This window comes from Pseudorasbora parva, chromosome 1 (genome assembly GCF_024679245.1).
Source record: "Pseudorasbora parva isolate DD20220531a chromosome 1, ASM2467924v1, whole genome shotgun sequence".
Taxonomy (NCBI): domain Eukaryota; kingdom Metazoa; phylum Chordata; class Actinopteri; order Cypriniformes; family Gobionidae; genus Pseudorasbora; species Pseudorasbora parva.
In genome coordinates, this window is record NC_090172.1 from 65,545,986 (window position 1) to 65,563,686 (window position 17,701).

At 39.0% G+C, this 17,701-nt stretch overlaps 1 protein-coding gene across 1 annotated transcript; it reads left to right on the plus strand.

Annotated features, from left to right (window-relative positions):
• The first annotated feature begins 9,685 nt into the window (after positions 1-9,685).
• Positions 9,686-17,484, plus strand: LOC137072967 (probable DNA double-strand break repair Rad50 ATPase). Its single transcript, XM_067441061.1, has 3 exons — positions 9,686-9,706; positions 12,221-13,800; positions 17,345-17,484. Exons 1-3 carry the CDS (start codon positions 9,696-9,698, stop codon positions 17,482-17,484), a joined length of 1,731 nt encoding a protein of 576 aa, XP_067297162.1. The 5' UTR covers positions 9,686-9,695.
• The last annotated feature ends 217 nt before the right edge of the window (positions 17,485-17,701 follow it).

Sequence of the window (17,701 nt, forward strand, 5' to 3'; positions counted from 1 at the left end):
TCCCCTTAAATACTCAACCAGATCAAAGAACAATAAACATTTAGCACCCAAATATTTATGCAGATCTTGGTTCTTTTCTCAGACCCAAATGGTCCCACCTATCCTTGAGGCCTGACAGCAAATGTTTATCAAAAGATCTTTATGAGCATCTCCCCACACCAGAGGAACAAACCCGGTTGTCCTTCTTTTACGACCTGTTTTACTAGTGCGGGAATGTCACCAGTTCCACTGATGTGAGAATGAAACCTGTTTACCAATCACACCAAAAGTATTTATATTGACCATACAGAAACAGCTTGTGGCAGTATCTGTGAGATTTGGATGTTTGTGTGACCCAGAGGGTGAGAGGGTCATATCTCGGCAGGGGTGAGGAAATAGGATTGGGCCAGGTGCAGTCTTGTTTTCTCTTGTATTCAGAGAGTGAAGTTTTATTGTCTTTATTGCAGCTTTAATCCCTTGAGTTTGTTCTCAGGTGAAATCCATTCTTACACAATTAAAATGCGATTAATTTCGATTAATTAATTACAAGGCCTCTAATTAATTAGATTTTAAAAAATTATTGAGTCCCGGTCCTAGTTTTAACATATCTCACCAGTCCGCTTTGCTCATTACAGGCTCGTTCTCATCAAAACGCCCACGTATTGAAAAATGTTTGGGTGTAAATCGGGCTCGGGCTCATAATTACAGTCAATGTGTCGGGCCGGACCGGGCTCGGACACAATGTGCACGGGCTCGGGTAGGGTCGGGCTTGATTTTTTTGAGCCAGATCTAACCTCTAGTCAGGAGACACACGAGAGCCAATCTCATTTCACTATGAAATCTGACTTCACTGGTGGCAATTTTTTTTTATTTGATTTGTGCATGATTTTCGGTCGAGACGCTGATCGCTTCAGCGTGATTTCCTTCACACAAATAATCGTTTGGCCTCTAACACTTGGATTATTTGTACTTTTTGAATAAATTGTGCATGCAGTTGTATCTGCCTGTTATATCCTGTGTTTTATATCATATAATACTCAAATGGGTAGGTTTAGGGATGGGATGGTGTTGGCTTACATGTTCAAACGTGCTACATACCGTAAATAAAATTATGCTGGCTAATAAAATTGAGAATCACACTCCAACATGTCATTATTGCAAAATCATCCCAATATAAATTTCATCATGACGATAACTTCCTCATGCCCAATAATTAACTTAGGTTCTCTTTCCACCAGAGTTAAACCTCATGTAAGAAATCTTGATTTGTCTGTAGATTTGGAGAAACAGATCAGTACATTGGTAAAGGGCATTTTCTTGGATTTGGACTGTAATCCACGCTCATAGCGCGGCCATATAATGGGGAAAAATGTATACTGCTGTGAATTATTTTAATTATTCATATAAGACAGCTGTTGTATATGGAGTTTTCCCTGCGTTATATTGTCAGGAAATGTGTTTGTGTTCCCGTATTACTCTCGCAAAAATTCTGTCGGGAAGATCCAGGAAATCCTTGTACCTTCTGATAAAAGAAGTCGGCTTACCAGCGTTCGAGAGAGGACACTCTCATTACTCTTTGGGATTACGTGATCGATCGCTCTACATGACTGGGATATTATAGTCTGTGACTGGTTTTCTCTTTGTGGAAATTACTTAGATTGGACTATTTCACCGTTGGAATTCAGACACAGGACAGCGCTGTACCTCATCGTGCTCCTGGACTAAACACACTTTACATTAGACTGGAATGGACTATTCCAATGCATTTACATACATTTTATTGTTTAATAATACACTTTGTGTATTTATTCAGTTTTTTTTGTGAGAATTTCAATCAAACAAATTTATAAGAGGTTAAAAGAACAAGCTGCCGTAGTGTAAACTGCCTTCTTTAGGCCGAGCGTTACACTCTCACAACATCGGGGCTGGATTACTGTAATCCCTTACACCAGGGGTCCCCAAACTCTGTCCTGGAGGGCCGCTGTTTTGCAGTTTTTAGCCCCAACCACGATCAAACACAACTGAAACGGCTAATCAATACCTTCATAGGACCTAGTTAGACATTGATTAGCTGGTTCAGGTGTGTTTGATTGGGGTTGGAGCTAAACTCTGCAGGACAGTGGCCCTCCAGGACCGAGTCTGGGGACCCCTGCGTTACACTATGGCCTGCCTCAAACTGAGATCTCACGCCTGCAAACCGTCCAAAATGGTGCAGTGTGACTTCTTGTCACGCTAATTTGCCGTTTAATAAATCTGGCCCAAAGTGTTTGTGCCAAATGTTAACTTATGTCCATGTTTTTGTAATGTTCAACTCTCAGCAGTGGGGTTGGTTGTAACAACATCACTTTCTGACTGACAATAATTGACAATAATTAAAGTTACAATTTCATAAACTCATTCATTTATAGCAGATAAATGTGAGAATTATTTCAACTTTACATAACCTTACATACAAATTGCACTTGGCAAAAAGTGTTACAACACTCTCTAACTTCATCCACAATCTGCATTTATGAAATAGTGCCGACTTAGTTTTTTTTTTTTTTATTAATGTCAACTTTAAATGTAAAATCTCAGGATTTTTTTTATTTTTAGTTTGCATCACTAGTAAGCAAGAGTTATTTATCAATTATTTTTGCCCTTAGACGGCTTATGTCGCCTTTGTGAAAACATTTGCCAAGCTCACACAGGTTTCACGAGTTTGGTTTCATTCCTGGAAGGGTGAAGTCAAATGTGAAAGATGGCACAGCCCTCATGTGGTGTTCGGGTCAATTTGGGAGAAGATTTTCTTTTTCCCGAAAATACTAGTTAATGTTATCGCTTTGGACTGAACCTTAGTGACTTTGTTCCCAAAGGGTATAACTAAATCTCAATTTTTTTTGGAAATGTTCTTACTTTTTTGTGGGGGTTTTGTTACCTTGTTACACTTGTGGTGTTCCTGGTCAGAAATGACCGGCCTATAAAAAATAGCTTATAAATCACTCATTATACCATATTTTCACCCAATCTTGGATTCAATCTTTTTGTCAACTTGTTCTCTTTCAATTAGGACTGGTTTTATATTTCTGTTTGCATCTGATTAATCGTGGGCCTCATTTATCTGAGAGTAGGCATGTTCAAAAATGGTCACAATAGCTGACCATGGAAAGTGAGTGGGAGAGACTGAAAATAACAGAACAATTTAGTTTTCAGGAGCATGTTCATTATTTCCATGTACACATATGAGCATATGTGCATGCCAACATCGAGCCCTTGGACCTGTGCATGTATCGATACATTTATACACACGCAGACACACACACGTTAAAACACACAAACGTTTTTGAGTTTTACACACATTGTTTTCCACAGAGAGAAATTTGATCCTACCCTAACCTGCATCTAATATACGTTTATCCATCTGATATTACCACACACACACACACACACACACACACACACACACACACACACACACACACACACACACACACACACAAACTGGCCGTGACTGCAGTGACCCGGCTTCAAAAGAATCTTTCTTTCATGTTCTTGTTTCATCAGATCTTCCAGACAAAATATTATGACATTTAGTTTTGGAACTGACAGGTTCTCACACAGAACTAGACAATATTTACAAATATAGATCATGCTAGCACAGGCATATATAAATGCCTCACAGCACCTTGCTTGTCATTAATTTGTGAATCTGATTCATCAGATTTTTGACTCAGGGACTAGTGAGGAGGAGGAAATGCAGGATGCATCTTGCAGTGAAGGTGTTTCTGAAGAGGAAGGCACCACTGAATCGGCTACAGAGCTTGAAACACCTGATGAGGAGCTGTCTTCCAGTGATGAGGGCCCGGGGAATTTTTGACCGGGAACATCACAAGTGTGACTTTGTGCCATTTTTGTACAAAATAAAAGCATTTAAAAAAATCCTGGTTAAACATTAAAGTAGGCTAGTGTGATCAATAGTGAAACTCTTTTTCACCTTTTTCACAATATTGACAAAATTATTTAAAAAAAAAAATGCTTTTTTCACTCAAAAACTGAGGTGCATAAGCTCGGATAAATGACTCCTACAATTAAATAGTTTGAAAATTAAATGCAAAACCAGTCCTAATTGAAAGAGAACAAGTTGACAAAAAGATTGAATCCAAGAGTGGGTGGAAATATGGTATAATGAGTGATTAATGAACCATTTTATACAAATTTATGGTTTTTTAAACAAAATTCCTGGTGAAAATTTTAAAGGGGGGTGAAATGCTGTTTCATGCATACTGATCTTTTTACACTGTTAAAGACTTGGAATCCCATACTAAACATAGACAAAGTTTCAAAAGTTAAGGTGGACGTTTGATGGGAGTATTTCTTTGTCAAAAATACTACTTCCGGTTAGTCATAAGTTTCGGCAAGTTTTTTGCGATCATGCGTCCCCTTTGACGTTAATGGGGGCGGAATTTCCTTGTATGGGCCTTACGGACAATTCTACCGGAAGAGCGTGAGAGAGAGAGAGGGAGAGAGCGAAAGCAACAGGCTACGCCCATCAAAGCGCTGGCTTGTAGGCTGCGCTGCACAGGTGATGTGCACAATTACAATGTCACCAAAAAAGTGCGTTTTTGGTTGCCAGACCAAGACAGTCCTGCACAGATTCCCCAAAAACCCCGCGTTAAGGCAACAGTGGATGTAATTTGCTTTTCCGGATCAGCAACTGAGTTGCGCGAATGTTTATATCTGTTCGCTGCATTTCGGTGCCGACTGTTTCATAAACAAGGCCCAGCTCGACTCCGGATTTTCCCGATCGCCTAATGCTGAATGATGGAGCAGTCCCAACGATAAAGGTCCCAACGTTAGAACCGCAGGCGGTGAGTTAGACTGCTTCAAATGTCTGTGTTTTTGCTTATGCTCATCAAGTAGCCCAAACATGATCACGTATAGTTAGTTGATCAATGGAGCATGCGATGTGTAGTGCGTGTACATTTGTTTAGCTGGCCACTATATGTGTAACTTTATGTTTGTGTATTGTAAAAGCACTCCAAACAACAATACACAAAGAGGGGGGAAATATGTTGAACTAAATAAGCGCGCTTCTTCATTCAAATGTAAATGGACTGCATTTATATAGCGCTTTTATCCAAAGCGCTTTACATTTTTGCCTCACATTCACCCATTCATACACCGACGGCGATGTCAGCCATGTAAGGCGACATCCAGCTCGTCGGGAGCAGCTGGGGTTAGGTGTCTTGCTCAAGGACACTTCGACACTTGGTCAGGTGGAATCGGGGATTGAACCACCAACCTTCTGGGTTGTAGACAACCTACATGAACCACTGAGCCACTGCCGCCCCAAATGTGCTACTATTCCGTGTCTTTCTATGTAAACACTAACGTTAACTTAGCCTGCCGTGCAAAACCAGTCCGCTTAATAACGTTACAATTGTCTACACAGACCACATGTAAACACACACACACACACGTGCACAACTGCACTTCCCACATGTACACCTTCAAAGACAAAAATACGACGATATAATTCAAGTATAAATATGTAAGTAACACAAGCCGCTAAGCATATTATATAGTTAGTGTATAACTTGTACCACATAGAGACGTCCTGCTCTAGTCATTTTTGCTGCTGCTCCTGTTCAACTGCAGCCTCTGGGTCTGATTCCGGATCATGTATGTACAGTCTTGTTCAAAATAATAGCAGTACAATGTGACTAACCAGAATAATCAAGGTTTTTAGTATATTTTTTATTGCTACGTGGCAAAAAAGTTACCAGTAGGTTCAGTAGATTCTCAGAAAACAAATGAGACCCAGCATTCATGATATGCACGCTCTTAAGGCTGTGCAATTGGGCAATTAGTTGAAAGGGGTGTGTTCAAAAAAATAGCAGTGTCTACCTTTGACTGTACAAACTCAAAACTATTTTGTACAAACATTTTTTTTTTCCAGGGATTTAGCAATCCTGTGAATCACTAAACTAATATTAGTTGTATGACCACAGTTTTTTAAAACTGCTTGACATCTGTGTGGCATGGAGTCAACCAACTTGTGGCACCTCTCAGCTGTTATTCCACTCCATGATTCTTTAACAACATTCCACAATTCATTCACATTTCTTGGTTTTGCTTCAGAAACAGCATTTTTGATATCACCCCACAAGTTCTCAATTGGATTAAGGTCTGGAGATTGGGCTGACCACTCCATAACATTAATTTTGTTGGTTTGGAACCAAGACTTTGCCCGTTTACTAGTGTGTTTTGGGTCATTGTCTTGTTGAAACAACCGTTTCAAGGGCATGTCCTCTTCAGCATAGGGCAACATGACCTCTTCAAGTATTTTAACATATGCAAACTGATCCATGATCCCTGGTATGCGATAAATAGGCCCAACACCATAGTAGGAGAAACATGCCCATATCATGATGCTTGCACCTCCATGCTTCACTGTCTTCACTGTGTACTGTGGCTTGAATTCAGAGTTTGGGGGTCGTCTCACAAACTGCCTGTGGCCCTTGGACCCAAAAAGAACAATTTTACTCTCATCAGTCCACAAAATGTTCCTCCATTTCTCTTTAGGCCAGTTGATGTGTTCTTTGGCAAATTGTAACCTCTTCTGCACATGCCTTTTTTTTAACAGAGGGACTTTGCGGGGGATTCTTGAAAATAGATTAGCTTCACACAGACGTCTTCTAACTGTCACAGTACTTACAGGTAACTCCAGACTGTCTTTGATCATCCTGGAGGTGATCATTGGCTGAGCCTTTGCCATTCTGGTTATTCTTCTATCCATTTTGATGGTTTTCTTCCGTTTTCTTCCACGTCTCTCTGGTTTTGCTCTCCATTTTAAGGCATTGGAGATCATTTTAGCTGAACAGCCTATCATTTTTTGCACCTCTTTATAGGTTTTCCCCTCTCTAATCAACTTTTTAATCAAAGTACGCTGTTCTTCTGAACAATGTCTTGAACGACCCATTTTCCTCAGCTTTCAAATGCATGTTCAACAAGTGTTGGCTTCATCCTTAAATAGGGGCCACCTGATTCACACCTGTTTCTTCACAAAATTGATGACCTCAGTGATTGAATGCCACACTGCTATTTTTTTGAACACACCCCTTTCAACTAATTCAACTAATTGCCCAATTGCACAGCCTTAAGAGCGTGCATATCATGAATGCTGGGTCTCATTTGTTTTCTGAGAATCTACTGAACCTACTGGTAACTTGTTTGCCACATAGCAATAAAAGAATATACGAAAAACCTTGATTATTCTGGTTAGTCACATTGTACTGCTATTATTTTGAACAAGACTGTATGGCTGTATCTGATTAAAAGCCATATTTTTATTTTGAATAAAGTTTTTTTCCCGCTGTTAGGGATGACACAGCTTTACGACGCACTCGACTCAACACAATAGCAGCAGCGAGCACACGTCATTATTTAGCTCCGCTCACACGACACGCCCCCACCCGCTCGGCTTTTTTCGGAAAGACTCGGAACAGCGCATCTTTCTTATATAATTATTAAAAAAATAAAGACTTTTCGGAGATATGCAGGATGCAATGCTACTCTATAGGTACTCAAGATTGACATGACACTGACTGAAACTGAGTGTTTCACCCCCCCTTTAAGTTGACTAGTGATTCACAATACCAATTTTCTTCAGATTTTATTTAATATTTCCAAAATTAATTAAAAAAATAAAATAAAAAATTATTTAAAAAATGAAATGCCTAATCTCAGATAAATGAGGCCTATGATTATTCAGATGCAAATCAAAATATAAAACCAGTCCTAATTGAAAGAGAACAAGTTGACAAAAAGATTGAATCCAAGATTGGGTGAAAATATGTTAATGTGTGATATATAAGCTATTTTTTATGGGCCGGTCATTTTTGACCGGGAACACCACAATTGTTATAGGGTTTCGAACAACACATGAGGGTTAACTTTTACTGTCCTTGAAAGACTGCAAGAAACCAAAATTAACTATTCATTCTCTTAATGCATGAGAACAATCGCTTTTGACTTTTTAATAGTTCTTCTTACAATGTGTGTGTGTGTGTGGGTGTGTGTCCTGTAAGTTGTTGTTTCTTTATTTCTTTTAGATGCTTTTATTCTCACAGTAGTTACTAAGATTGCCTAATAATTATATAACATCTTATTACTTCACATTGTATACTGTTACTGTTTAATTGTATGTTGTGTGTTGTTGTCTTCATTAGCAGCAGGAAGGGAATGTTCTGATTTCATATTTCTACCGTCACCAACTGTGGAGTAATTTTCTATTGTCTTATTGTTGAAGAACTTAAATGAGCAAATATTTTGCACCTAATTTGCATATAACTTGTGGTTTTGCATGTATGTAGAGTATGTGGGTTTGTTCTTCCCCTGTCCTCCTCCTCCTCCTGCAGGTTTTTATTGGACATGAGTGTGTATAAATATAAAAGTCATCAGTGAATATCTTCACAAGAACTTCAAGCAAAGAAACTCTTCAAGGTGAGGATGTTTCTCCTTCATATTTTAAATATGTAAAGAGTTTAATTTAAAAATGCTGGCATGTCACTCATATGTTGTGAGACTTATTCATGAGATCAAATGTTAGTTTAGCAGGGCTGTGACCTAATAATCCACTATACGTCAGAGGTTTAGTAAACTAAAACATTATCACAGGAAACAAGTAAAAAAATACAGGAATTGGCGAAGTCGCGCAGTCTGTGAGGACAGATTGTTACGGCTCGTCCTCGTGGAAAATCTAAACATTCGTCGTCATCATCTTTACAGCCGATACGGACTCAGAAAACACATTTTATTAATAAATAATTAAAATGTCTCCTTGCTGTTTTTTTCTGACATATTCATAATCATTACTTTTTCCAGCACTTTGCAGCAAGCTTTATGTGCGTGTTGAATAACCTATATATTAGGCCTATATTTATTAAAGACTCATTATGTTTTAATTAATATACATGTGCGATTAGTTGAATAATTGTTAAGATGAACGACTACTAATCGATGAGAATGACTGAGGCTGGGTCCAACATGCCTGATGTATTCTCAAAGTTTCTCTTGGTACTACAGATTAGGGTTTGTGTCAGGTCCGATTTATCACTGATTTATTCTTTATAAAAATATATATATTTTTTTTTAAATGTAATATTCACAAAAATGTATGCTTTAATCACAATCAAGAAAAAGCAATCCATAAACAAACCTACCAGTTGCTTGTTATGGAAAACATCATTTTATCTACAGCTCTGGAAAAAAATAAGAGAAAATCAATGTTAAGTGGTCTCTTAATTTTTTCCAGAGCTGTAGTTTTTCATGACAGGTTAATACATTTAGTCCATTTATCACTATGAATAAATACATTTTATGACACATTTATGACAATAAATTAGTCATGAGTGAGTGTTTTTCCTATTTTTTTTACTCTTTTTTTAATTCAGATACTAAATTACACTGAAGACACATTTGGTCAGGAGAGACTTCAGCCAGTGAAGCTTGTTAAATCAGTAATTTCGTCACTCGACACAAAGGCTGGTGTGTAATTTATGCATTTATATTCATATTTAATAGGAAAATTGCATCTCTCAGTGTTTGATGTATAATTAAACATATTAGTAGTTTGTAAAATTCATTGTTTTATCAATAAAGTAATAAATTGTTTTGCTGTAAGCAGTGAAAGTGAAGGTCTTCAGTGAAGTCACACATTCAGTCCAGCGATCAGCATGAGTTGCAGGTGAGTTGAAATTGATGTGCTTTATTCAGGATGAGTATGTGCTGTAAAGCCGGGCATACACTGTGCGATTTTCTTCCGATTTTGAGCCGAATTCTGACTCGTGCAACTCTTTTTCTGGTCGTGCCGATTTTCAGGTTTATCGTGCGTCGTTTGTCGTGAGGTGTCCGTGCAGTGTACAGGGGGAAACGCGAGGCAATAAACCTCTCCCGATCGGGAATCGGATGGTCGGATGAATGGTTGGCCTTCGTGAGGTTATCGCACAGCTGAAGCAAAGCCACGAACTGATTGCCCTATTTCCCCTCACTGCGCGAAAGCAGAAGTTTAACCATTTAATTTGTAATTTAGGGCTAGCCTACTTGTTTTACTTTCACACTTTATTTATTTATTTACTTGTATTTAATATTCATTAATATTTAGCCTAATTAATCTTATTATGACGAGAAGTGGGAACCGTTGTCCATCTTGACACAATGTCATGTCATTTTTTTTCCCTTTTCCCATTTTAATTAATTAACGCGAGTCAGTGGATATCATGCATGTGCAAACGCAGTCTCAAACCCAGTGAATTATTCACTACAAAAAGGGAAAGTAAAATCTGTCAAGCTTCCATGGGATTGTCAGACAGAGAAGCGTGATTGGCCACTCAGAGAACACATCTTACTGCTCTAGAGTCCAGTGGCGGCTGCTCTACTCCACTGCATTCCACGCTTTGCATTGCACTTGCTTATGTAAAGCGTGGATGAGCTGCTCAGCCATGGAAACCCATTCCATGAAGCTATCTACACACTGATCTTGAGCTCAGCTGAAGGCAACAGGAGTTTGGAGGTCGGGAGCTATTGACTCTATTGTAGGAAGTTGGAGACTTCTGTGCACTGTGACCCTCAGCATGTGCTGCCCCGCTCTGTAATTCTGTGTGACCTACCACTTTGTGGTTGCTGTTGTTCCCAATCACTTCCACTTTGTTACTGTCCAAAATGCCTATGTATGCTGAAACATTAAGAGATTATTTCACTGGAACTAGGAACCAAGCCCAATCCCCGAAAAACAATGAGGTCTGGAGCCATTGACTCTGCAGAAAGTTGGCGACTTCTGTGCACTGTGAACCTCAGCCTGCGCTGACCCCACTCTGGGATTTAACACTTCGTGGCTGAGTTGCTGTTGTTCCCAATGGCTTCCTCTTTGTTATAATCCCACTGACAGTTGAGTGAGTAAATGTCAGGAATGGACTTATTGCACAGGTAGCGACCTATCACGGCCCCACGCTTGAGTTCACTGAGCTCCTGAGAGCGACCCATTCTTTCACTAATGTGTGTAGAAGCGTCTGCAGGCCTAGAGCTTGATTTATACACCTGTGGCCATGAAGTGACCGAACACCTGAACTCAGTTTGTGCTTTGTCACACATTTGTGTGTTGATTTTGATGTTGGTTTTTGTTCATTGTCCTGGTGGAAGATTAAACTACAGCCCATTATAAGAATTTTTTTATTATTATTATTTTTTGTATCTGTTGATAGTTGCTACAATCCATGATTCCATTTATCTGAACAAGATGTGCAGGACCTCCAGCAATTTTTTTTTTTTTAAATTGGCCCTCAAAATTGAAGATCATGCGTTATATTTAACAGTTGGCACGGGGTACTTTTTATCCCTGTTTGCACAAAAACCCAGCAAAAAAAGCTCATTTTTTGTTTCATGTGACCATAGATCCGTTTGAAGTTCCAGACTTGGATGAGCAAGGAGGATTTTTCGTGAAACCCTCCCAAACAACATGTGGTTATGTAGGAGTTGTTGAATATATATTTTTAGGGCTTATTAACTGTAAGACTCAACTAATCTCTACAAATCTCCATCTGTGATCTTGAGAGTCTTTATCCACTCAAACTCTCCTCCTTTCTTTGCATTGGGACGACACACGTCCTCTTCCAGGAAGAATCATGACATCTTTAGCATCTTTGAACTTCTTAACTATTGCCCTGTGAAATGGGGGCAATATATTTCAATGCTTTATCTTCTTACAGTCACTTTCTATTTTGTGAAGGTCAACTATTTTCAGAACTATATGTTGTGGTTTTACTCATTTTGATGAATAATTAAGAGAATGTGGCCTTTGTGTTTCATCATAGTTATACTTGTTATTATCTATAAATATATATCTCATACTAGTTATCCTGTGAAACAAATTCATAGCAAGAGAATTTCCTGCTCCTAGTCACCATAGTAAGCTACAAAAATGGAAATATGAATGGGAATATACTTCAGAGATATTTTACTCACAAGAATGTCTAGGGGTGCCAATTAATGTGACAAACAAGCATTACAATTTTTTTTTTTTTTTTTTTTGGTATTGCGTTTTGGAAGGATTGTATTTGGGTTGTTTTCATTAAATATTGTTTCATTACATTAATATGGTCATGCTGAAATGTGTTACATTATGTCTGTATATTGATGGATACTACTAGTCTACAAATCTTAAAACATAAATATTCTGAGAAACATTTGACTCCATATTTTACAGACCGCCGAGTCCACAAAGCAGATCAACTCTGATTCATCAAGGTCCTCCAAAACGATTTCGTCTAGACACAGAGAGAAAAGTGCTTGATGATAATGGGAAAGTCAGAAAATGGACTTATGGGAGAAAAGATGCCAGAAAACAAAACAAAATTGTTCTGTTGGTGGGAGAAACCGGCGCTGGCAAGACGACTCTCATCAACACCATGGTCAACTATGTATTAGAAGTGAATGTTGAGGAAGAGCTATGGTATGAAATCACAGAAGAAGAAGCCAGAGACCAATCCGAATCACAAACCTCTGAAATCACCATGTATGAGGTCTGTCCTGAAGAGAGTCCTGTATCTCTTACTATCATTGATACTCCAGGATATGGAGACACTAGAGGACTGGAAAAAGATCTGGAAGTTGCTGAGAATTTGGCCATGCTGTTTCAGAGCAGTGATGGCGTTTGTGAGATTGACGCAGTGTGTTTTGTAATTCAAGCCTCTAAGAATCGTCTCTCGGACAGACAGCATTACATTATCAGTTCAGCTTTATCTTTGTTTGGCAATGACATTGTGAACAACATTTTGTTTCTAATCACACACTCTGATGGTCTACCACCCAAAAATGTCCTCAGTGCCATTAATAAAGCTCAAATCCCCTGCAGACGAGACAAAAAAGGCCAACCTGTTCATTTCTTATTCAACAACCGGCAGTCAGACGCCCGTCACAATGACAAACGTTACCTTCGTGCTCAAAGAGACGCCTGGGAAGACAGCATGGACAGCATGAAGGACTTCCTTCAGTCTCTGGATGAAAAGAACAGAAGAAGTTTAGAGCTGACTTCAGATGTCCTGATGGAGCGCATTCAATTTGAAGCATTCATCTGTAACTTACAGCTGCGAGTCAAAGAGAAAGAGTCAAAAAAATCTGAAAAAAATCAGATCCAGCAGGCAATGAGAGAAAACAAGGAAATGCTTGATAGGGATACAAACTTTATCATTAGAATCCAAAAGGCTGTCAAAGAGAAGGTGCCCATTGGAAGCACTTCAATAACTTCATGGAAGAGCAGGAAGGCGACGACCTGCACTGTCTGTGAGGAAAACTGCCATGAGTTTGGATGCTGGTGGAGTTCTGATCCCAGCAAATGTGAAGTCATGAAAAACGGCTACTGCACCGTGTGCACAAGGAGGTGCCACCATAGCAAACACGTCAGAGAAGACAAGAAATACATCGTCAGCTTTTCTAACGTTATGGTGAAATTTGACGATATTAAAAATGAATATGAAAGAGCTCAAACTAAGAGGTTTGGAGTTGTAATGGATAATCTTGACAAAGATCTGCAGGAGATCGAGGACCAAAAGCAAATTCTCCTGTTCAATGCCTACAAGACCATCAAGCATCTGTCTCAGATCGCATTAAAGCCAGACTCGACCTTAACTCTTCAGCATCTGGACTTCTTCATCCCCAGACTGAGGGAGGCTGGGAAAGAAACCTGGGTTAAAGAGCTGGAGGAAATGAGGAGAACCGCTGAAACTGAAGAAGCCAATAAAGATGCTCTGAGTTACCTGAAAGCTGGTCTGACAAAACTTTTCCTTGGTAAAGTAAACAAATGCAGAGAAGACAAGAAATGAATCAATGAAAATGAAGATTGAGTGCAGTGAGAAATTAATGCATGTAGATATTTTATAAATCGTAGTATCAGGCTGTTTTAGTGCTTATTTAAAAGACATGCCACTTCAATACAATCATTTAGTTTATGAACCATTATAATAACTAATATTGTGAGAAAAAAAAAAAAAAAACTCAATTGATTCAGTGCTAAATCCCTTCCAGGCCATTCTCTTGTTCTATCTCAAAGAACCTGTGAGAATCCTTTTTTTATTAATATTTTTTTATTATAAAGTTAGGGTTAGATCAAGGATTCCATTAAGTCATTAACATACAGGGAGTGCAGAATTATTAGGCAAATGAGTATTTTGACCACATCATCCTCTTTATGCATGTTGTCTTACTCCAAGCTGTATAGGCTGGAAAGCCTACTACCAATTAAGCATATTAGGTGATGTGCATCTCTGTAATGAGAAGGGGTGTGGTCTAATGACATCTACACCCTATATCAGGTGTGCATAATTATTAGGCAACTTCCTTTTCTTTGGCAAAATGGGTCAAAATAAGGACTTGACAGGCTCAGAAAAGTCAAAAATAGTGAGATACATTGCAGAGGGATGCAGCAGTCTTAAAATAGCCAAGCTTCTGAAGCGTGATTCATTCAAAATAGTCAACAGGGTCGCAAGAAGCGTGTGGAAAAACCAAGGCGCAAAATAACTGCCCGTGAACTGAGAAAAATCAAGCGTGCAGCTGCCAAGATGCCACTTGCCACCAGTTTGGCCATATTTCAGAGCTGCAACATCACTGGAGTGCCCAAAAGCACAAGGTATGCAATACTCAGAGACATGGCCAAGGTAAGAAAGGCAGAAAGTCGACCACCACTGAACAAGACACACAAGCTGAAACGTCAAGACTGGGCCAAGAAATATCTCAAGACTGATGGGCCCGTGGCTGGATTGGTAAAGGGCAGAGAGCTCCAGTCCGACTCAGACGCCAGCAAGGTGGAGGTGGAGTACTGGTTTGGGCTGGTATCATCAAAGATGAGCTTGTGGGGCCTTTTCGGGTTGAGGATGGAGTCAAGCTCAACTCCCAGTCCTACTGCCAGTTTCTGGAAGACACCTTCTTCAAGCAGTGGTACAGGAAGAAGTCTGCATCCTTCAAGAAAAACATGATTTTCATGCAGGACAATGCTCCAAGTACTCCACAGCGTGGCTGGCAAGAAAGGGTATAAAAGAAGAACATCTAATGATATGGCCTCCTTGTTCACCTGATCTGAACCCCATTGAGAACCTGTGGTCCATCATCAAATGTGCGATTTACAAGGTGGGAAAACAGTCCACCTCTCTGAACAGTGTCTGGGAGGCTGTGGTTGCTGCTGCACGCAATGTTGATGGTGAACAGATCAAAACACTGACAGAATCCATGGATGGCAGGCTTTTGAGTGTCCTTGCAAAGAAAGGTGGCTATATTGGTCACTGATTTGTTTTTGTTTGGTTTTTGAATGTCAGAAATGTATATTTGTGAATGTTGAGATGTTATATTGGTTTCACTGGTAAAAATAAATAATTGAAATGGGTATAAATTTGTTTTTTGTTAAGTTGCCTAATAATTATGCACAGTAATAGTCACCTACACACAGATATCCCCCTAAAATAGCTAAAACTAAACACTAAAACTTCCAAAAATATTCAGCTTTAATATTGATGAGTTTTTTGTGTTCATTGAGATCATGGTTGTTGTTCAATAATAAAATTAATCCTCACAAATACAACTTGCCTAATAATTCTGCACTCCCTGTATGATCCCCCTTTGATTTGTTCACCAGATTTACTATCTTGTTTTCATCCAGTGACTTCTGCTCAGATAGCTGATATTGTTTCTAAGACTAAATGTTCCAGCTGTGAGTCTGATGTCATCCCAACTCATCTTCTCAATGAAGTGTTTGAATCATTAGACCCAGTAATACTTTGGCCGCTATAGATTTAAACTATAGTTATAGTTCACCCTCTGCTTAAGAAACTTCCTCTTGACCCATCTATCCTCAGAAATTTTAGCCTTTTATTTCAAATCTCCTTGAGAGAGTTGTGTATAGCCATATTTTAGATGCTTTTCTGTCAGGTTTTAGATCAATGCACATAACCGAAACTGCATTATGGTAGGTCAGTAATGACATTTGCAAGCTCTTAAATCAGTACCGGTTTGCAAGCAGTGCTTGTCTTATTGGATTTAAGCACTGCTTTTGATACAATAGATCATAGTATCGTGTTACATCGTATGGAAACAGTGGTGGGTATTCAGGGTCTCCTTGCAGTGGTTGGTCTCTTATCTCAAAGACAGAACCTTCTCAGTGAGCATAGGGAAGTTTTCTACTTTGTCGGTTCCCCTTTTATGCGGTGTGCCCTAAGGGTCCATTTTAGGCCCTCTTCTCTTTTCACTATATATGTTGCCATGAGGCAACCGGTGTCAAAATCCGAAGCATGGTAAAGTACCTTTGGGGTCACAATGAAGACACTAAAGGTGTCCCTAGGCGTCACTATATATCAGCGCATTGCTCCATTCTTTAAGTTGTAAATATAAATATATGTTGTTTGCCCAATGTGTCAGATCAAGTAGCATTTCATTCTTTGAATTTGTAAAAGCAGACATGATGTTATGAATATTTAAAGGCTACTTTTATATTTTGGAGCCACTAACCCCACTCGTTTTAACCACTGAGATGATGAACCCAACGCTCCGTGAATGCACTCATTCATATCTCATCCAAATCTCAATCAAATGATACACCCGACTCTATAGCACAATCGGTCAGGAGACACACGAGAGCCAATGACATTTTACAATCAAAGATGACGTAATGACTCAATTGGTCATGAGACATATGAGAGCCAATGTCATTTCACTATGAAATCTGACTTCACTGGTGGCAATTTTTTTTATTTGATTTGTGCATGATTTTCAGTTGAGACGCTGATCGCTTTAGCGTGATTTCCATCACACAAATCAATCGTTTGGCCTCTAACACTTGGATTATTTGTACTTTTTGAATAAATTGTGCATGCAGTTGTATCTGCCTGTTATATCCTGTGTTTTATATCATATAATACACAAATGGGTAGGTTTAGGGATGGGATGGTGTTGGTGTTGGCTTACATGTTCAAACGTCCTACATACCGTAAATAAAATTATGCTGGCTAATAAAATTGAGAATCACACTCCAACATGTCATTATGGCAAAATTATAACTCAATATATAATTTCATCATGACGATAACTTCTTCATGCCCAATAATTAACTTAGGTTCTCTTTCCACCACCTCTTTCTTACCTCATGTAAGAAATCTTGATTTGTCTGTAGATTTGGAGAAACAGATCAGTACATTGGTAAAGGGCATTTTCTTGGATTCGGACTGTAATCCACGCTCATAGCGCGGCCAAATAATGGGGAAAAATGTATACTGCTGTGAATTATTTTAATTATTCATATAAGACAGCTGTTGTTGTATATGGAGTTTTCCCTGCGTTATATTGTCAGGAAATGTGTTTGTGTTCCCGTATTACTCTCGCAAGACTTCTGTCGGGAAGATCCAGGAAATCCTTGTACCTTCTGATAAAAGAAGTCGGCTTACCGGCGTTCGAGAGAGGACGCTCTCATTACTCTTTGGGATTACGTGATCGATCGCTCTACATGACTGGGATATTATAGTCTGTGACTGGTTTTCTCTTTGTGGAAATTACTTAGATTGGACTATTTCACCGTTGGAATTCAGACACAGGACAGCGCTGTACCTCATCGTGCTCCTGGACTAAACACACTTTACATTAGACTGGAATGGACTATTCCAATGCATTTACATACTTTTTTAAAAATATTGTATGTATTGTTTTCTGT